The 22,383-nt window shown below is 45.1% G+C and overlaps 1 protein-coding gene across 5 annotated transcripts in view; it reads left to right on the top strand.

Annotated features, from left to right (window-relative positions):
• The window catches only part of LOC106570463 (neurabin-1), a 140,803-nt gene extending 124,434 nt beyond the window's left edge, over window positions 1-16,369 (top strand). For 2 of the 5 annotated variants that reach the window (XM_014142825.2, XM_014142828.2), the window contains exons 15-20: window positions 10,688-10,736; window positions 11,225-11,269; window positions 13,262-13,381; window positions 13,956-13,979; window positions 14,328-14,510; window positions 15,083-16,369. In XM_014142825.2, coding sequence (XP_013998300.2) covers window positions 10,688-10,736; window positions 11,225-11,269; window positions 13,262-13,381; window positions 13,956-13,979; window positions 14,328-14,510; window positions 15,083-15,316 — 655 coding nt within the window. In that variant the 3' untranslated portion in view covers window positions 15,317-16,369. The remainder of the gene's footprint in view (window positions 1-10,687; window positions 10,737-11,224; window positions 11,270-13,261; window positions 13,382-13,955; window positions 13,980-14,327; window positions 14,511-15,082) is intronic. The other 3 variants (XM_014142829.2, XM_014142830.2, XM_014142831.2) reach the window with 3 other exon arrangements.
• The last annotated feature ends 6,014 nt before the right edge of the window (window positions 16,370-22,383 follow it).

A 22,383-nucleotide genomic window follows, 5' to 3' on the forward strand; every position in this document is an offset into this window, starting at 1 on the left:
AGGGGTTTTACTGGTGTGATTCTCTCTGGAGGTACAGGGGTTTTACTGGTGTGATTCTCTGGAGGTACAGGGGTTTTACTGGTGTGATTCTCTCTGGAGGTACAGGGGTTTTACTGGTGTGATTCTCTGGAGGTACAGGGGTTTTACTGGTGTGATTCTCTCTGGAGGTACAGGGGTTTTACTGGTGTGATTCTCTGGAGGTACAGGGGTTTTACTGGTGTGATTCTCTCTGGAGGTACAGGGGTTTTACTGGTGTGATTCTCTCTGGAGGTACAGGGGTTTTACTGGTGTGATTCTCTCTGGAGGTACAGGGGTTTTACTGGTGTGATTCTCTCTGGAGGTACAGGGGTTTTACTGGTGTGATTCTCTCTGGAGGTACAGGGGTTTTACTGGTGTGATTCTCTCTGGAGGTACAGGGGTTTTACTGGTGTGATTCTCTGGAGGTACAGGGGTTTTACTGGTGTGATTCTCTCTGGAGGTACAGGGGTTTTACTGGTGTGATTCTCTGGAGGTACAGGGGTTTTACTGGTGTGATTCTCTCTGGAGGTACAGGGGTTTTACTGGTGTGATTCTCTCTGGAGGTACAGGGGTTTTACTGGTGTGATTCTCTCTGGAGGTACAGGGGTTTTACTGGTGTGATTCTCTCTGGAGGTACAGGGGTTTTACTGGTGTGATTCTCTCTGGAGGTACAGGGGTTTTACTGGTGTGATTCTCTGGAGGTACAGGGGTTTTACTGGTGTGATTCTCTCTGGAGGTACAGGGGTTTTACTGGTGTGATTCTCTCTGGAGGTACAGGGGTTTTACTGGTGTGATTCTCTCGGAGGTACAGGGGTTTTACTGGTGTGATTCTCTCTGGAGGTACAGGGGTTTTACTGGTGTGATTCTCTCTGGAGGTACAGGGGTTTTACTGGTGTGATTCTCTTGGAGGTACAGGGGTTTTACTGGTGTGATTCTCTCTGGAGGTACAGGGGTTTTACTGGTGTGATTCTCTCTGGAGGTACAGGGGTTTTACTGGTGTGATTCTCTCTGGAGGTACAGGGGTTTTACTGGTGTGATTCTCTCTGGAGGTACAGGGGTTTTACTGGTGTGATTCTCTCTGGAGGTACAGGGGTTTTACTGGTGTGATTCTCTCTGGAGGTACAGGGGTTTTACTGGTGTGATTCTCTGGAGGTACAGGGGTTTTACTGGTGTGATTCTCTCTGGAGGTACAGGGGTTTTACTGGTGTGATTCTCTGGAGGTACAGGGGTTTTACTGGTGTGATTCTCTCTGGAGGTACAGGGGTTTTACTGGTGTGATTCTCTGGAGGTACAGGGGTTTTACTGGTGTGATTCTCTCTGGAGGTACAGGGGTTTTACTGGTGTGATTCTCTCTGGAGGTACAGGGGTTTTACTGGTGTGATTCTCTCTGGAGGTACAGGGGTTTTACTGGTGTGATTCTCTCTGGAGGTACAGGGGTTTTACTGGTGTGATTCTCTCTGGAGGTACAGGGGTTTTACTGGTGTGATTCTCTCTGGAGGTACAGGGGTTTTACTGGTGTGATTCTCTCTGGAGGTACAGGGGTTTTACTGGTGTGATTCTCTCTGGAGGTACAGGGGTTTTACTGGTGTGATTCTCTCTGGAGGTACAGGGGTTTTACTGGTGTGATTCTCTCTGGAGGTACAGGGGTTTTACTGGTGTGATTCTCTCTGGAGGTACAGGGGTTTTACTGGTGTGATTCTCTCTGGAGGTACAGGGGTTTTACTGGTGTGATTCTCTCTGGAGGTACAGGGGTTTTACTGGTGTGATTCTCTGGAGGTACAGGGGTTTTACTGGTGTGATTCTCTCTGGAGGTACAGGGGTTTTACTGGTGTGATTCTCTCTGGAGGTACAGGGGTTTTACTGGTGTGATTCTCTCTGGAGGTACAGGGGTTTTACTGGTGTGATTCTCTGGAGGTACAGGGGTTTTACTGGTGTGATTCTCTCTGGAGGTACAGGGGTTTTACTGGTGTGATTCTCTGGAGGTACAGGGGTTTTACTGGTGTGATTCTCTCTGGAGGTACAGGGGTTTTACTGGTGTGATTCTCTCTGGAGGTACAGGGGTTTTACTGGTGTGATTCTCTCTGGAGGTACAGGGGTTTTACTGGTGTGATTCTCTCTGGAGGTACAGGGGTTTTACTGGTGTGATTCTCTCTGGAGGTACAGGGGTTTTACTGGTGTGATTCTCTCTGGAGGTACAGGGGTTTTACTGGTGTGATTCTCTCTGGAGGTACAGGGGTTTTACTGGTGTGATTCTCTCTGGAGGTACAGGGGTTTTACTGGTGTGATTCTCTCTGGAGGTACAGGGGTTTTACTGGTGTGATTCTCTCTGGAGGTACAGGGGTTTTACTGGTGTGATTCTCTCTGGAGGTACAGGGGTTTTACTGGTGTGATTCTCTGGAGGTACAGGGGTTTTACTGGTGTGATTCTCTCTGGAGGTACAGGGGTTTTACTGGTGTGATTCTCTCTGGAGGTACAGGGGTTTTACTGGTGTGATTCTCTCTGGAGGTACAGGGGTTTTACTGGTGTGATTCTCTCTGGAGGTACAGGGGTTTTACTGGTGTGATTCTCTCTGGAGGTACAGGGGTTTTACTGGTGTGATTCTCTCTGGAGGTACAGGGGTTTTACTGGTGTGATTCTCTCTGGAGGTACAGGGGTTTTACTGGTGTGATTCTCTCTGGAGGTACAGGGGTTTTACTGGTGTGATTCTCTCTGGAGGTACAGGGGTTTTACTGGTGTGATTCTCTCTGGAGGTACAGGGGTTTTACTGGTGTGATTCTCTCTGGAGGTACAGGGGTTTTACTGGTGTGATTCTCTCTGGAGGTACAGGGGTTTTACTGGTGTGATTCTCTCTGGAGGTACAGGGGTTTTACTGGTGTGATTCTCTCTGGAGGTACAGGGGTTTTACTGGTGTGATTCTCTCTGGAGGTACAGGGGTTTTACTGGTGTGATTCTCTCTGGAGGTACAGGGGTTTTACTGGTGTGATTCTCTCTGGAGGTACAGGGGTTTTACTGGTGTGATTCTCTCTGGAGGTACAGGGGTTTTACTGGTGTGATTCTCTCTGGAGGTACAGGGGTTTTACTGGTGTGATTCTCTCTGGAGGTACAGGGGTTTTACTGGTGTGATTCTCTCTGGAGGTACAGGGGTTTTACTGGTGTGATTCTCTCTGGAGGTACAGGGGTTTTACTGGTGTGATTCTCTCGGAGGTACAGGGGTTTTACTGGTGTGATTCTCTCTGGAGGTACAGGGGTTTTACTGGTGTGATTCTCTGGAGGTACAGGGGTTTTACTGGTGTGATTCTCTCTGGAGGTACAGGGGTTTTACTGGTGTGATTCTCTCTGGAGGTACAGGGGTTTTACTGGTGTGATTCTCTCTGGAGGTACAGGGGTTTTACTGGTGTGATTCTCTCTGGAGGTACAGGGGTTTTACTGGTGTGATTCTCTCTGGAGGTACAGGGGTTTTACTGGTGTGATTCTCTCTGGAGGTACAGGGGTTTTACTGGTGTGATTCTCTCTGGAGGTACAGGGGTTTTACTGGTGTGATTCTCTCGGAGGTACAGGGGTTTTACTGGTGTGATTCTCTCTGGAGGTACAGGGGTTTTACTGGTGTGATTCTCTCTGGAGGTACAGGGGTTTTACTGGTGTGATTCTCTCTGGAGGTACAGGGGTTTTACTGGTGTGATTCTCTCTGGAGGTACAGGGGTTTTACTGGTGTGATTCTCTCTGGAGGTACAGGGGTTTTACTGGTGTGATTCTCTCGGAGGTACAGGGGTTTTACTGGTGTGATTCTCTCTGGAGGTACAGGGGTTTTACTGGTGTGATTCTCTCTGGAGGTACAGGGGTTTTACTGGTGTGATTCTCTCTGGAGGTACAGGGGTTTTACTGGTGTGATTCTCTCGGAGGTACAGGGGTTTTACTGGTGTGATTCTCTCTGGAGGTACAGGGGTTTTACTGGTGTGATTCTCTCTGGAGGTACAGGGGTTTTACTGGTGTGATTCTCTCTGGAGGTACAGGGGTTTTACTGGTGTGATTCTCTCTGGAGGTACAGGGGTTTTACTGGTGTGATTCTCTCTGGAGGTACAGGGGTTTTACTGGTGTGATTCTCTCTGGAGGTACAGGGGTTTTACTGGTGTGATTCTCTCTGGAGGTACAGGGGTTTTACTGGTGTGATTCTCTCTGGAGGTACAGGGGTTTTACTGGTGTGATTCTCTCTGGAGGTACAGGGGTTTTACTGGTGTGATTCTCTCTGGAGGTACAGGGGTTTTACTGGTGTGATTCTCTCTGGAGGTACAGGGGTTTTACTGGTGTGATTCTCTCTGGAGGTACAGGGGTTTTACTGGTGTGATTCTCTCTGGAGGTACAGGGGTTTTACTGGTGTGATTCTCTCTGGAGGTACAGGGGTTTTACTGGTGTGATTCTCTCTGGAGGTACAGGGGTTTTACTGGTGTGATTCTCTCTGGAGGTACAGGGGTTTTACTGGTGTGATTCTCTCTGGAGGTACAGGGGTTTTACTGGTGTGATTCTCTGGAGGTACAGGGGTTTTACTGGTGTGATTCTCTCTGGAGGTACAGGGGTTTTACTGGTGTGATTCTCTCTGGAGGTACAGGGGTTTTACTGGTGTGATTCTCTCTGGAGGTACAGGGGTTTTACTGGTGTGATTCTCTCTGGAGGTACAGGGGTTTTACTGGTGTGATTCTCTGGAGGTACAGGGGTTTTACTGGTGTGATTCTCTCTGGAGGTACAGGGGTTTTACTGGTGTGATTCTCTCTGGAGGTACAGGGGTTTTACTGGTGTGATTCTCTCTGGAGGTACAGGGGTTTTACTGGTGTGATTCTCTCTGGAGGTACAGGGGTTTTACTGGTGTGATTCTCTTGGAGGTACAGGGGTTTTACTGGTGTGATTCTCTCTGGAGGTACAGGGGTTTTACTGGTGTGATTCTCTCTGGAGGTACAGGGGTTTTACTGGTGTGATTCTCTCTGGAGGTACAGGGGTTTTACTGGTGTGATTCTCTGGAGGTACAGGGGTTTTACTGGTGTGATTCTCTCTGGAGGTACAGGGGTTTTACTGGTGTGATTCTCTCTGGAGGTACAGGGGTTTTACTGGTGTGATTCTCTTGGAGGTACAGGGGTTTTACTGGTGTGATTCTCTCTGGAGGTACAGGGGTTTTACTGGTGTGATTCTCTCTGGAGGTACAGGGGTTTTACTGGTGTGATTCTCTCGGAGGTACAGGGGTTTTACTGGTGTGATTCTCTCTGGAGGTACAGGGGTTTTACTGGTGTGATTCTCTCTGGAGGTACAGGGGTTTTACTGGTGTGATTCTCTCTGGAGGTACAGGGGTTTTACTGGTGTGATTCTCTCTGGAGGTACAGGGGTTTTACTGGTGTGATTCTCTCTGGAGGTACAGGGGTTTTACTGGTGTGATTCTCTCTGGAGGTACAGGGGTTTTACTGGTGTGATTCTCTCTGGAGGTACAGGGGTTTTACTGGTGTGATTCTCTCTGGAGGTACAGGGGTTTTACTGGTGTGATTCTCTCTGGAGGTACAGGGGTTTTACTGGTGTGATTCTCTCTGGAGGTACAGGGGTTTTACTGGTGTGATTCTCTCTGGAGGTACAGGGGTTTTACTGGTGTGATTCTCTCTGGAGGTACAGGGGTTTTACTGGTGTGATTCTCTCTGGAGGTACAGGGGTTTTACTGGTGTGATTCTCTCTGGAGGTACAGGGGTTTTACTGGTGTGATTCTCTCTGGAGGTACAGGGGTTTTACTGGTGTGATTCTCTCTGGAGGTACAGGGGTTTTACTGGTGTGATTCTCTCTGGAGGTACAGGGGTTTTACTGGTGTGATTCTCTCTGGAGGTACAGGGGTTTTACTGGTGTGATTCTCTCTGGAGGTACAGGGGTTTTACTGGTGTGATTCTCTCTGGAGGTACAGGGGTTTTACTGGTGTGATTCTCTCTGGAGGTACAGGGGTTTTACTGGTGTGATTCTCTCTGGAGGTACAGGGGTTTTACTGGTGTGATTCTCTCTGGAGGTACAGGGGTTTTACTGGTGTGATTCTCTCTGGAGGTACAGGGGTTTTACTGGTGTGATTCTCTCTGGAGGTACAGGGGTTTTACTGGTGTGATTCTCTCTGGAGGTACAGGGGTTTTACTGGTGTGATTCTCTGGAGGTACAGGGGTTTTACTGGTGTGATTCTCTCTGGAGGTACAGGGGTTTTACTGGTGTGATTCTCTCTGGAGGTACAGGGGTTTTACTGGTGTGATTCTCTCTGGAGGTACAGGGGTTTTACTGGTGTGATTCTCTGGAGGTACAGGGGTTTTACTGGTGTGATTCTCTCTGGAGGTACAGGGGTTTTACTGGTGTGATTCTCTCTGGAGGTACAGGGGTTTTACTGGTGTGATTCTCTCTGGAGGTACAGGGGTTTTACTGGTGTGATTCTCTCTGGAGGTACAGGGGTTTTACTGGTGTGATTCTCTCTGGAGGTACAGGGGTTTTACTGGTGTGATTCTCTCTGGAGGTACAGGGGTTTTACTGGTGTGATTCTCTCTGGAGGTACAGGGGTTTTACTGGTGTGATTCTCTCTGGAGGTACAGGGGTTTTACTGGTGTGATTCTCTCTGGAGGTACAGGGGTTTTACTGGTGTGATTCTCTCTGGAGGTACAGGGGTTTTACTGGTGTGATTCTCTCGGAGGTACAGGGGTTTTACTGGTGTGATTCTCTCTGGAGGTACAGGGGTTTTACTGGTGTGATTCTCTCTGGAGGTACAGGAGTTTTACTGGTGTGATTCTCTCTGGAGGTACAGGGGTTTTACTGGTGTGATTCTCTCTGGAGGTACAGGGGTTTTACTGGTGTGATTCTCTGTGGAGGTACAGGGGTTTTACTGGTGTGATTCTCTGGAGGTACAGGGGTTTTACTGGTGTGATTCTCTGGAGGTACAGGGGTTTTACTGGTGTGATTCTCTCTGGAGGTACAGGGGTTTTACTGGTGTGATTCTCTGGAGGTACAGGGGTTTTACTGGTGTGATTCTCTCTGGAGGTACAGGGGTTTTACTGGTGTGATTCTCTGGAGGTACAGGGGTTTTACTGGTGTGATTCTCTCTGGAGGTACAGGGGTTTTACTGGTGTGATTCTCTGGAGGTACAGGGGTTTTACTGGTGTGATTCTCTCTGGAGGTACAGGGGTTTTACTGGTGTGATTCTCTGGAGGTACAGGGGTTTTACTGGTGTGATTCTCTCTGGAGGTACAGGGGTTTTACTGGTGTGATTCTCTCTGGAGGTACAGGGGTTTTACTGGTGTGATTCTCTCTGGAGGTACAGGGGTTTTACTGGTGTGATTCTCTCTGGAGGTACAGGGGTTTTACTGGTGTGATTCTCTGGAGGTACAGGGGTTTTACTGGTGTGATTCTCTCTGGAGGTACAGGGGTTTTACTGGTGTGATTCTCTCTGGAGGTACAGGGGTTTTACTGGTGTGATTCTCTCTGGAGGTACAGGGGTTTTACTGGTGTGATTCTCTGGAGGTACAGGGGTTTTACTGGTGTGATTCTCTCTGGAGGTACAGGGGTTTTACTGGTGTGATTCTCTGGAGGTACAGGGGTTTTACTGGTGTGATTCTCTGGAGGTACAGGGGTTTTACTGGTGTGATTCTCTCTGGAGGTACAGGGGTTTTACTGGTGTGATTCTCTGGAGGTACAGGGGTTTTACTGGTGTGATTCTCTCTGGAGGTACAGGGGTTTACTGGTGTGATTCTCTCTGGAGGTACAGGGGTTTTACTGGTGTGATTCTCTGGAGGTACAGGGGTTTTACTGGTGTGATTCTCTCTGGAGGTACAGGGGTTTTACTGGTGTGATTCTCTGGAGGTACAGGGGTTTTACTGGTGTGATTCTCTCTGGAGGTACAGGGGTTTTACTGGTGTGATTCTCTCTGGAGGTACAGGGGTTTTACTGGTGTGATTCTCTCTGGAGGTACAGGGGTTTTACTGGTGTGATTCTCTCTGGAGGTACAGGGGTTTTACTGGTGTGATTCTCTGGAGGTACAGGGGTTTTACTGGTGTGATTCTCTCTGGAGGTACAGGGGTTTTACTGGTGTGATTCTCTCTGGAGGTACAGGGGTTTTACTGGTGTGATTCTCTCTGGAGGTACAGGGGTTTTACTGGTGTGATTCTCTCTGGAGGTACAGGGGTTTTACTGGTGTGATTCTCTGGAGGTACAGGGGTTTTACTGGTGTGATTCTCTGGAGGTACAGGGGTTTTACTGGTGTGATTCTCTCTGGAGGTACAGGGGTTTTACTGGTGTGATTCTCTCTGGAGGTACAGGGGTTTTACTGGTGTGATTCTCTCTGGAGGTACAGGGGTTTTACTGGTGTGATTCTCTCTGGAGGTACAGGGGTTTTACTGGTGTGATTCTCTCTGGAGGTACAGGGGTTTTACTGGTGTGATTCTCTCTGGAGGTACAGGGGTTTTACTGGTGTGATTCTCTCTGGAGGTACAGGGGTTTTACTGGTGTGATTCTCTCTGGAGGTACAGGGGTTTTACTGGTGTGATTCTCTCTGGAGGTACAGGGGTTTTACTGGTGTGATTCTCTCTGGAGGTACAGGGGTTTTACTGGTGTGATTCTCTCTGGAGGTACAGGGGGTTTACTGGCGTGATTCTCTCTGGAGGTACAGGGGTTTTACTGGTGTGATTCTCTGGAGGTACAGGGGTTTTACTGGTGTGATTCTCTCTGGAGGTACAGGGGTTTTACTGGTGTGATTCTCTCTGGAGGTACAGGGGTTTTACTGGTGTGATTCTCTCTGGAGGTACAGGGGTTTTACTGGTGTGATTCTCTCTGGAGGTACAGGGGTTTTACTGGTGTGATTCTCTCTGGAGGTACAGGGGTTTTACTGGTGTGATTCTCTCTGGAGGTACAGGGGTTTTACTGGTGTGATTCTCTGGAGGTACAGGGGTTTTACTGGTGTGATTCTCTGGAGGTACAGGGGTTTTACTGGTGTGATTCTCTCTGGAGGTACAGGGGTTTTACTGGTGTGATTCTCTGGAGGTACAGGGGTTTTACTGGTGTGATTCTCTCTGGAGGTACAGGGGTTTTACTGGTGTGATTCTCTCTGGAGGTACAGGGGTTTTACTGGTGTGATTCTCTCTGGAGGTACAGGGGTTTTACTGGTGTGATTCTCAAAGGGGGTACAGGGGTTTTACTGGTGTGATTCTCTGGAGGTACAGGGGTTTTACTGGTGTGATTCTCTGGAGGTACAGGGGTTTTACTGGTGTGATTCTCTCTGGAGGTACAGCGGTTTTACTGGTGTGATTCTCTCTGGAGGTACAGGGGTTTTACTGGTGTGATTCTCTGGAGGTACAGGGGTTTTACTGGTGTGATTCTCTCTGGAGGTACAGGGGTTTTACTGGTGTGATTCTCTCGGAGGTACAGGGGTTTACTGGTGTGATTCTCTCTGGAGGTACAGGGGTTTTACTGGTGTGATTCTCTCTGGAGGTACAGGGGTTTTACTGGTGTGATTCTCTCTTGAGGTACAGGGGTTTTACTGGTGTGATTCTCTCTGGAGGTACAGGGGTTTTACTGGTGTGATTCTCTCGGAGGTACAGGGGTTTTACTGGTTTGATTCTCTGGAGGTACAGGGGTTTTACTGGTGTGATTCTCTGGAGGTACAGGGGTTTTACTGGTGTGATTCTCTCTGGAGGTACAGGGGTTTTACTGGTGTGATTCTCTCTGGAGGTACAGGGGTTTTACTGGTGTGATTCTCTCTGGAGGTACAGGGGTTTTACTGGTGTGATTCTCTCTGGAGGTACAGGGGTTTTACTGGTGTGATTCTCTCTGGAGGTACAGGGGTTTTACTGGTGTGATTCTCTGGAGGTACAGGGGTTTTACTGGTGTGATTCTCTGGAGGTACAGGGGTTTTACTGGTGTGATTCTCTCTGGAGGTACAGGGGTTTTACTGGTGTGATTCTCTGGAGGTACAGGGGTTTTACTGGTGTGATTCTCTCTGGAGGTACAGGGGTTTTACTGGTGTGATTCTCTCTGGAGGTACAGGGGTTTTACTGGTGTGATTCTCTCTGGAGGTACAGGGGTTTTACTGGTGTGATTCTCAAAGGGGGTACAGGGGTTTTACTGGTGTGATTCTCTGGAGGTACAGGGGTTTTACTGGTGTGATTCTCTGGAGGTACAGGGGTTTTACTGGTGTGATTCTCTCTGGAGGTACAGGGGTTTTACTGGTGTGATTCTCTCTGGAGGTACAGGGGTTTTACTGGTGTGATTCTCTCTGGAGGTACAGGGGTTTTACTGGTGTGATTCTCTGGAGGTACAGGGGTTTTACTGGTGTGATTCTCTGGAGGTACAGGGGTTTTACTGGTGTGATTCTCTGGAGGTACAGGGGTTTTACTGGTGTGATTCTCTCTGGAGGTACAGGGGTTTTACTGGTGTGATTCTCTGGAGGTACAGGGGGTTTACTGGTGTGATTCTCTGGAGGTACAGGGGTTTTACTGGTGTGATTCTCTCTGGAGGTACAGGGGTTTTACTGGTGTGATTCTCTCTGGAGGTCAGGGGTTTCGTAACTCTGGCACTATGTTTGCAGTTGGTTGTCCCAGTCTGTTGTTTCCCAACCTATTTTCACACTGTTATTGTATCTCAATGTTTGATCTGTGTTTTCTCTACTAACCATGTCTCTTCTCCCCAGTTCTACAGAGCCCTCCGCTGAGAATAGCCCAGAGAGGCTCAAGGCCAAGGTATGTGTGTGAAGAGAAACCCAAACTGTGTGTCTGTAGTGGTACTAGACTAGCCAGGTCCCATGATGTACGTACAGTAACTCTTCTGTCGTTGTGTAGATGATAGACTGATGATAGTCTGATGTTTGGCTTCAGCACAGACAGTATGGGTACCAGGCTAGTACTGGACCATGTGGGTTTAAACTATTGACATTGATTAAATACTGTAGACTCTGTCTGCATCCCAAATTGCACACTCTCCCCTACATAGTGCCCTGGTCAAATGTAGTGCGCTATGTATAGGAGAAGGTGCTATTTGGGAAACGGACATTGATTCAATACTGTTGGCACGGTGATCAGAAACAGAGCATCTACATGACAATACGTATTGACAGTGCTCACTGATGTGTTCTAATGCAGATAATACGTAAAGGCTATTTATTGTGTTTCATATTGTTTGTTCACGTTGCATTGATTTAACCTATGTCTGGTTTTGATGCATTTAACAGAAATCTCTTACATGGCCCCACTTCTTCTCCTATTCATATGACTTGGTATGGTATTTATGTTTGTTTGCTCCAATCATACCCAATCAAACAGAATACGAACAAGTACTGTACATAGCAGGGCATGACACGGTCTAATTAGCATATTCATATTGTACTTCATCAAAGTTAATTTCAGTAATTTACACAAATATAGAGGCATATTGGATTAGACTGAAGTTAATTAAATCAAATGGAAATCTGAACAGTAATGAATCATTCATAATTTCTTCAAGAATGTGAATCAGCATTTATTTTGTTATTTTAATTTCAGAGGTTGGGTTTTTGCGTAACAGCATTTCTCTTTCAATCACATTATCTGGCTCTCACTTTTTGACTGGCTGTTTGATTTGTCTATAGTAATTCATTAGTTAGATATTCTTTAGCCACTGATGTTATCAATCAAGTTATAGCAATAGGGAAATCACTTCAATATAATATCGCATTTTTTGCATAGTATCTAGTCTTTCATTCTTGATACATAACCTTAAGGCAGAGCTCGGCACCAGTCGGCCCGTGGGCCAAAACCGGTGATTTTGTTTTGCCCCCCCAAAGTTTATAGTAAAAAAATACTGGAATTCAGCTTAAAATGTGTTTAATTTAGGAAATCTGTTCTCAAGTATTCACACAAATAAAAGAAGAGACGCAATTGTGTCTCAATGTAATCAAGGTATGAAATGATTGTTATTTTTTAAATACAATCTCTTTCTGGGCTTAGTTGTGGTCAATTTGTAGTGTACAAATTATTATAATTATTTTCTGGCCCCCGACCATCCCCACCAACAAAAATGGTCCCAGGGCTGAATCTAGCTGCCTACCGCTCCCCTGAGGTGAGGTTCAAGTGATGTATCTCTCTCTCTTCTCACAAACCTCAAGGCTGCACAACAGGGAATCACTAATGGAAGGTGTGCTTCTGGCTCAAGCTTTTCACCCCAAAGAAGTAGCTAGTTACCGAGCTCAGTGGATCCAATCTGGCCACAGACAAGAGAATCAGACAGATTTACAGTACCTCAAATCACAAGGAGGGTTATGTTTGTGCAGACATCCTTAGTCATGTTGACTAAGGAAAGCCCACCTTGGGCGGTAGGTAGGTAGGTCTGGCCAGCTGTAAGCTTCAGAGATTAAGATGCCCCCAGTCTGTCTGCCAGACAGTTTATTATTGTTATCACTGGGGACAGGGAGAACTACTGAGGTCTCGCAGCTAAACACACACACACACACATAAACACACATGCACGCGCACATGCGTGTTCAGTCATACACTCACACACACACATGCACATACACATACCGACATATGCACATACACACACACTCACCCACACTCTCTCTCACATACACTGCTGGGGGAAGGTGACTCAGTTCAGCTACAGATCCCCAAACAACAACTCAAACCACAGTAAACTTGCTTAATTATGCAGTATAATATCAAAGTTATGTTTCATTACGTCACATCATTGAACAATACAATATGTCTCTGAATTAGCAATAAGTCCACAAAATATGTATGTAACAGTCCGTCCTGTCTAGTCCATCTATACATTTTGAAATCAGCATTAACAATGGAATTTAGTTGCTTTGGATTAAAAACATCACACAACAAAAATGGATTTCTTTGTGTTGAGAGGGGAATACAATATGTGAGATGGGCTCCCGAGTGGCACAGCGGTCTAAGGCACTGCATCTCCGTGCTTGAGGTGTCACTACAGACCCTGGTCCGATTCCAGGCTGTATCACAACCGGACGTGAATGGGAGTCCCATAGGGCGGCGCACAATTGCCCAGGTTTGGCCGGGGTATGGCGTCATTGTAAATAAGAATTTGTTGTTAACTGACTTGCCTAGTTAAATAAAGGTAAAAACAAAAGGCTGGGCATGAAATGGCACACAAACTTTTGACCAGGGCCCATAGGGCACTAAATAGGGAATAGGATGCCATTTTGGATGTAAACAATGTTTTGACTAAGGACTAATAGACTTCTGCATGGTGTTGTTCTCCATAGGGTCCAGTGGTGAAGGATGATCTAAGTACCAGCAGTAGCAGCTCAGTGGAGGTCAGTGGTCTGCTGACTAAAGCCAAGATGTCCGGTCACTCACACACCCTGGTGCTCTCCTCGGACGAGGTGAGAAACAAAGATTTGATCTCACATAAAGTATCAACCCAGTATCAACAAGCAGTAGTTATTGAACTATATTTTAAGTGCCTATATTTCACCACATAGTGCTCCTGCCATGCCAAATAACATCTGGTTGCCAAGTGTCCAGACAGTGTAACAATGGTGTTCGACTGACCTGTTTCCTGTTTAATTCCTTACAACTTATATTAAATGTAACTAACTTTTATGTAAGCAACGGTAGGTTCACTATTCAGCCATTTTGTATCTTGTATGTACCCTGTAGCAGGGCCTCCCAAACTCTGTCCTGGGCCCCCCCTGGGTACACGTTTTGTTTCCTCCCTAGCTCTACACAGCTGATTCAAGTAATCAAAGATTGATAATGAGTTGGTTATTTGAATCAGCTGTGTAGTGCTAGGACATAAACCAAAACGTGCACCCGGGGGCCCAGGACAGAGTTTGGCAGACCCTGCCCTGTAGGCCTGTAAAGGGCACCATTGTGTGCCCTGTTCCACTGCTGCTACTGTGTTTTTGTATTGACTGGCCTCTTCTGTCCTGTTGTCCCCCATGCTGCCATGTTCAGAGTCTGGATATGATAGATGAGGAGGTAGGATCTGGCTCTGAACGGCTAAAAGGAAATGTGTTTACATCACACGCCTCCGTCCGTCAATAATGCTCATATTGTTTTAACACACGCGGTAGATACTCCAAAACCTTGGGACTGCGTGTTTCTTATGTGATGTTCAGTCTTCAGCATGCTGTCCACACCTATTCTAAACATTTAGAAATGATTCATTTTAAATCATCCATCACTATGTGTTCGCTCTCGTCGCTTCATGTGGAGAGAGAAATAAAGGTTGAAGAAAGCTTGGTTCTCTGTAGACCTCCAACCGTGTGTGTGTGTGTGTGTGTGTGTGTGTGTGTGTGTGTGTGTGTGTGTGTGTGTGTTATCTAGATCCTAGATGAGGGCCAGTGCCCCAAGCAGCACCAGTGGCAGAACCTCATTGTGACAGAGTGGACCTCCCAGCAGGTGTCCCGCTGGCTCATGGGACTAAACCTGGAGCAGTACATCCCAGATTTCATGGCCAAGAACGTAGACGGAGACCAGCTACTGCAGCTGGACAGTGCTGAGCTCAAGGTAAAGGGATGAAACCTGTGTTAATGTGCATATCCAGCTGTGTTAGTCACTTTGGGATTCAATCTGAGGTGCGCTATAGAGCACCGCACTATACAGTTGACAATGTGCCTTTTAAAAGCATTTTCTCCGACGTTCGCAGAGATCACATTCATGGTAAAGGATCATGTCAGCTCAAGTATAAAAGTCTGTTAAAGTGCGCTGCTCTACAATGTGCCTTGGATTGAATCCTGGCCTTAGTCACTAGTAAGTTACTAGTATCACCTTGTTTACATATTGTCATATTAGGGTGTTTGGTGAAACTCGCCAAGCTACAAGTAGTTTAACTTTTTAATATAGTAACTGATTCTGAATACATTTCTGTCATTAGCTTCTATACTTGCCCTGAAGCTTTGGGCCAAAGATATTAACTGTAAAAAAAACAGGCTAAAATTGTTACAGCTCGTGATGTATTTTATTAGACCCTAGCTGCTGCGTTCAATTCCCTGGACTTGATTTCCCTTACAGATGTGCATCTGTTCACTCACCCCCCGATCTCTGACCCTTGTCCTGTGTGTGTGTGTGTTGGTGTACAGACCCTTGGCGTTGCCTCCTCCCACGACCGGGCTCTGATCAAGAAGAAGGCAAAGGACCTCAAGGTCCTGATGGAGAAGGCTCGGAGGAACCGGGAGAAACTGGACAAACAGCGAGAGAAGCTCCGTAAGAAAGAGCTGGAGCAGCAACAGAAACAGGCCCACAAACCCAGCAGCAAGGGCCACTCCGAGACAGCAGAGGGCCACTCCGAGACAGCAGAGGGCGCAGCAAAGTAACCCACGGCTTTAAGACCTACCTCTCCTTGTCTTTCTACCAACAACCACTACAAAGTAGCATCTCCAGGGATAGAAACAGTCACCAGAACCACTGAGCTAAAATACCAGATATATTATGTGATATGTCAATTGATATAACCAGAGATACTTTTAAGGAGGAGATGGGGAAACTACAGTGGAATCGTATTAATGCTCATTGTGTACGTTGCCCATGTGTCGTCAATGGGCCCGCGGTGCATTCTGGGTGATTCTGGGACAAGGAGAGCTCAATTGGGTGCTGGGTCAAAAACCCAACATTACAAATCTTTTCCGAGATGTGAGATAATTAACTTGTTCTGTGTAATATCGTATAGCTTTGGAATCGTGACATTACGTACTTTTGAGGAAGATAGGCAGGTTTCTCGATTCATACCCTGACTTTGAGATTCATACCCTGACTTTGAGAATTGCGTGACGATTTGCTTAGCAACAACGTGATGCAGCATGACAACGTGAATGCGATTGGTTGACAGTCTGCTGTGCTGAGTGGGGCGTTATACGTTCCTCCATTCATAGCCCAATGCGATTCCCATCTCCTCCTTTCTGTAATATCTCTAGTATAACACCTAACAGGGCTTGAGTTCAGGCTGTGGAGTTCAGTGCACTACTACTGGAGGATGTAGCGCTGGAGGCCATCACGCTACTGTACCACCGAACAAATACCAAAATGACCAGACAGTTGGATAGTAAAAATGCTGCCCACCCACCTGCCTACCTTTCACTTCATTGTACATCCTCGTAGTGCAGCGTTTCCCAAACTCAGTCCTACGGATCCCAAGGTGTGCACGTTTAGTTTTTGCCCTAACACCACACAGCTGATTCAAATGATCAAAGCTTGATGATTAGTTGAAACCAAAACGTGCACCCCTTGGGGTCCTGAGGACCAAGTTTTGGAAACCCTGTCATAGTGTTTCCAAACCTCTACCTCCATTACATATTATTTATTTTGCTGTAATTCAGGTTTATTTATTCATTCGGAAAACAGAAACACCCAAATATATCACCTTCACACTCGTCTGTGTTCCTCCTCTTTTTATGATGTGTTATGTAAAACACCTTTAGACATAATGACAATGTACATATATGATCACATAGAGAAGTCTAATGTGCCATTTTTTGTCAAATGAACATGTAAATCCTGTGCAGATAGATCGATAGATTTATGGAATCTGAATCTTCCCATCATAGCTTTGATGAAGCACATTCTCTACAAATGACCTGTGTAGGGGATAGTGAACGCAATACCCAGATCTCACCACTTGGTGGGGCAATACCCAGATCTCACCACTTGGTGGGGCAATACCCAGATCTCACCACTTGGTGGGGCAATACCCAGATCTCACCACTTGGTGGGGCAATACCCAGATCTCACCACTAGGTGGGGCAATACCCAGATCTCACCACTAGGTGGGGCAATACCCAGATCTCACCACTAGGTGGGGCAATACCCAGATCTCACCACTAGGTGGGGCAACCAACACCTAGATCTCACCGCTAGGGGTCAGGGCTGTGTGGTGGATGATGGGGCAATACCCAGATCTTACCACTTGGTTGGGCAATACCTAGATCTCAACACTAGGGGTCAGGGCTGGGTGGTGGATGGTGGGGCAATACCCAGACCTAACCACTAGGTGGGGCAATACCTAGATCTCACCATTAGGGGTCAGGTCTGTGTAGTGGATGGTGAGGCAATATCCAGATCTCACCACTCTAGGGGTCAGGCCTGCTCCTTGACTCCTACTACTGGAGAATGATGACAACACTGGAACTACTCAAGAGGAACTGAAGTCTATTGAATAGACAAGTTCAAGTCTTACTGGAATAAGAACCAAGTTTGTGGGAGGAAAAGTATTTATACTCCTTACTGGAACTACAATGGAGATCTCAACACTGGAATTCCAACTACTGTATGAACTAAACTCTTTAGTCTGCTAACAGTAAACTGGCCTCTGCATCGCATTAGAGCACTTCGCACTATGAATGACTAAGGACTTAGTGAGTGGACTGATTCCTCTTAGTGTGAAGTGAACAGTTCCATGAATTTGTAACATACCAGACCCTGCTCCAAAAACAGGATGATGACATTTCAAAGAGAACATAGCTTCATCAGCCTCCGCCTGTGACCTGCTTTCAACCTCTTTTTGATACTCTCTAAATCGGGTTCTCAAAGTGGGGTCGCGGAGGTACAGTAAGGTTTAAGCGGACAGATCTAAAATATATACAGTACCTGTCAAAAGTTTGGACACACCTACTCATTCGAGGATTTATCTTTATTTTTACTATTTTCTACATTGTAGAAAAGTAGTGAAGACATCAAAACTATGAAATAACAGATATGGAATCATGGAGTAACCAAAAAAGTGTTAAACAAATCAAAATATAATAAAGCCCTGAAATGAGTAGGGGTGTCCAAACTTTTGACTGGTACTGTATATACAGTACATTGGGAAAGTATTCAGACCTCTTGACTTTTTTCCACATTTTGTTACGTTAGTTTTTTTGTAAAATGCGTTAAATAGTTTTTTTTCCCTCATCAATTTACACACAATACCACTTAATGACGAAGCAAAAACAGCTTTTTAGACATTTTAGAAAATGTATGGGAAAAAAACTAAATATCACATTTACGTAAGTATTCAGACCCTTTACTCAGTACTTTGTTGAAGAACATTTGGCAGCGAATACAGCCTTGAGTCTTCTTGAGTATGACGCTACAAGCTTGGCACACCTGTATTTGGAAGTTTCTCCCATTCTCCTCTGCAGATCCTCTCAAGCTATGTCAGGTTGGATGGGGAACGTTTCTGCACAGTTATTTTCAGGTCTTTCCAGAGATGTTCAATCGGGTTCAAGTCCGGGCTCTGGCTTGGCCACTCAAGGACATTCAGATACATGCCCCGAAGCCACTCCTGCTTTGTCTTGGCTGTGTTCTTAGGGTTGTTTTCCTGTTGGAAGGTGAACCTTCGCCCCAGTCTGAGGTCCTGAGCGCTCTGGAGCAGATTTTCTTCAAGGATCTCTCTGTACTATGCTCCATTCATCTTTCCCTCGATCCTGACTAGTTTCCCAGTCCTTGCCATTGAAAAACATCTCCACAACATGATGTTGCCACCACCATGCTTCACCAAAGGGATGGTGCGAGGTTTCCTCCAGATGTGATACTTGGCATTCAGGCCAAAGAGTTCAATCTAAGTTTCATCAGACCAGAGAATCTCATTTCTAATGGCTGAGAGTCCTTGACAACCCAAGCAGGTTGTCATGTGCCTTTTACTGAAGAGTGGCTTCCGTCTGGCCACTCTGCCATAAAGGCCTGATTGGTGGAGTAATGCAGAGATGGTTGTCCTTCTGGAAGGTTCTCTCATCTCCACAGAGGAACTCTGAGGCTCTGTCAGAGTGACCATCGGGTTCTTGGTCACCTCCCCGACCAAGGCCCTTCTCCCCCGGTTGCTCAGTTTGGCCGGGCGGCCAGCTCTAGGAGTCTTGGTGGTTCCAAACTTCTTCCATTTAAGATTGATGGAGGCCACTGTGTTCTTGGGGACCTTCAATGCTGCAGAAATGTTTTGGTACCCTTCCCCAGATCTGTACCTCGACACAATCCTGTCTAGGAGCTCTACGGACAATTCCTTCAACCTCATGGCTAGGTTTTTGCTCTGACATGCACTGTCAACTGTGGGAACCTTATATAGACAGGTGTGTGCCTTTACAAATCTTGTCCAATCAATTTAATTTACTACTGGTGGATTCCAATCAAGTTGTAGAAACATCTCAAGGATGATCAATGGAAACAGGATGCACCTGAGCTCAATTTTGAGTCTCATAGCAAAGGATCTGAATACTTATATAAGTAAGGTATTTCTGTTTTTTAAATTTAATACATTTGCAAAAATTTCTAAAAACCTGTTTTCACTTTGGCATTATGGGGTAATGTGTGTAGATTGATGAGGAATACAAATTAATTTAATCATTTTTAGAATAAGGCTGTAACCTAACAAAATGTGGAAAAAGTCAAGGTCTGAATACTTTCTGAATGCACTGTATATACATTTTTTACATGATTTTTTTCATGTATATTACTAAAAACAGATTAAATGACTTTTGGCCAAGGGATCTGTGGAATAAGTTTAAAGTGTGTAACACAATGTAATATTATTAATCTACAATCTATGTTCTTAACTCTGGGCAACATGGGCCTGGGAGGCTCACAGGGATATTGGTATCCACATTACTCCACCAACTCATTACTATTCCCCCAAACTGTTTTATTTAAAACCTAAATGCACTGTAATTTAAGCTTTAAAACTGCTAAGTTTTCTCTCTGCCTCATGGCAAATTGGGTAGACTTGCAGGATATTAGTTTTAAAGTTGCAAAAAAAATGTATATCGGTGCCTCATGGCATAATGTGTAGAATTGCAGGAAATTAGCTTGAAAACTGCAAAAAAAATCTCTCCGATACCAAGAGGTGGGCCTTTGAAATGTTATTTCCCATGGTGCTTTCAAGACAACTGGGAACTGAAAAAAACGCGGTCAAATCGTGACGTCTTTGATCTTCAGATCGGTAAGTCAGAGCTCTAGGAGGAACGAGTTTCTGACTTGGAATTCCGAGTTAGATAACAGTTCGGAGCTAGTTTTTTTCAGAGTTCCCAGATGTCTTGAATGCACTGAAGTCTGAGGTCGGAGATTTCCGAGTACAGAGTTCCGAGCTCCCAGTTGTCTTGAATGCAGCATTTGTTCATCCAGCCTTGTAGACTACTGCAGATGTCTCTGATGAATTTGCTAACACAAAAGGGGTCCCCAACCCCAAAAAGTATGAGAACCCCTACTCTAAATAACTAAAGTAAAACCCAACCGCTGCCTAGAATTTCGCAACCCTACCAGCTTCTACCCGATTGTCTCAAAGCTGGCAAATAATATGACCATATCTTTTCAGATGATTCTGTTTGTGTTTTATGCCCTGTGATTACGAAATGGCTCGTTTTCCATGATTGGCATTTTTAGAACAGGGCATAATGTTTATCCCACTACCTGTGTACACTGAAACATTTGAAGAAAGATACAGAATCTGAAAGAGAGGATTACATTTGTGCGCAGGTTCATCATTGACTCAGTTTCGCCACAGTACATACACAATTACTGAGATTACAAACGTTTCACTAGAATAGATACATACACGCAATACAGTCCAACCGTTTTGGAGTTAATATTTCTGTTTCATAGATACCTTTACATCAGTTTTTTTTTAAAGGACATTGACATACAGTACCAGTCAGAAGTTTGGACACACCTACTCATTCCAGGGTTTTTCTATATTTTTACTAATTTCTACATTGTAGAATAATAGTGAAGATATCAGAACTATGAAATAACACATATGGAATCATGTAGTAACCAAAAAAGTGTTGGCTGCTTTTCCTGTACTCTGCGGTCCAACTCATCCTAAACCATCTCAATTGGGTTGAGATCAGTTGATTGTGGAGGCCAGGTCATCTAATGCAGCACTCATCACTTTCCTTGGTCAAATAGCCCTTACACAGTCTGGAGGGTTGTTTTGGGTCAATGTCCTGTTGAATAAACAAATGATAGTCCCACTAAGTGCAAACCAGATAGGATGGCATATCACTGCAGAATGCTGTGGTAGCCATGCTGGTTAGGTGTGCCTTGATTTGACCATGAAGGCCTGATTGTTTCCTCTGAACAGTTGATGTTGAGATGTGTGTGTTACTTGAACTCTGTGAAGCATTTATTTGGGCTGCAATCTGAGGTGCACTTAACTCTAATGAACTTATCCTCTGCAGCAGAGGTAACTCTGGGTCTTCCTTTCCTGTGATGGTCCTCATGAGAGCCAGTTTCATCATAGCGCTTGATGGTTTTTGCGACTGCACTTGAAGAAACTTTCAAAGATCTTGACATTCTCCGCATTGACTGACCTTCATGTCTTAAAGTAATGATGGACTGTAATTTCTCTTGAGCTGTTCTTGCAATAAATGGACATGGTCTTTTTCCCCAAATAGGTCTATCTACTGTATACCACCCTTACCTTGTCACAACACAACTGATTGGCTCAAACACACTCAAAATGTACTTTTAACAAGGCACACCTGTTAATTGAAATGCATTCCAGGTGACTACATCATGAAGCTGGTTGAGAGAATGCCAAGAGTGTGCAAAGCTGTCATCAAGGCAAAGGGTGGCTACTTTGAAGGATCTCAAATATAAAATAATTTGTCTAACACCTTTTTGGTTACTACATGATTCCATATGTGTTATGTCAAAGTTTTGATGTCTTCAATATTATTCTACAATGTAGAAAATAGTAAAAAGAAAAGAAAAACCCTGGAATGAGTAGGTGTTTCCAAAATTTGATTGATACTGTTGTGGTAATTATGTTTTATGCAACATGTATTTTGAATATATTTTAAGCTCATGAGTCATTATGTTCCATTATCTTACCCAGGAATCATCATTTGTTCATGTTTACATACATTGTATAGCCATTGAAATGTCTCCATGATGGTGATGCTGCTGTTGTAATGGAGTAATGTGGGGTAGGTGCAACATAAGACAAAACAATTACAAGGCCTTGAGTGAGAGGTCTAACTGGTGTCTCCAAGTGGACACACACCTCTCTGAAGTGTTCACAGTTCCAATGCACTTTTATGACTCAAAAAGTCTTCAACAATAAGGTAGGGTTTTCAGCCACTCTGCCCAGAAAACGTGCTTTGGTGATGAAATTTCACTTCCTTATGTTATATAATACATTTGTACCAAGACAAATATGATTATTCATGTTCTGAATCTTTCAGTGGGGTCTTCCTCTAACATATAAAAAAGTCAGATTTCGTAACCTAGTACATCCGACAATAAACACCAAGCTCTGTTGACACAGCGGTGCAAGTTTCTCATAACTTTTTAGGATTTTACATTTTGTGGTTGTCTTCTTCAAAGTTGTTTCTGCGGGTTGCAAAAAGGTAAATTGGCGTGACACGAACTGAATTAAATGTAAAAGGCTTTGAAAATAAAAGCTTGATGTATGCTC

The sequence above is a fragment of the Salmo salar genome, chromosome ssa14 (assembly GCF_905237065.1).
Source record: "Salmo salar chromosome ssa14, Ssal_v3.1, whole genome shotgun sequence".
In the NCBI taxonomy this organism is placed as follows: Eukaryota; Metazoa; Chordata; class Actinopteri; order Salmoniformes; family Salmonidae; genus Salmo; species Salmo salar.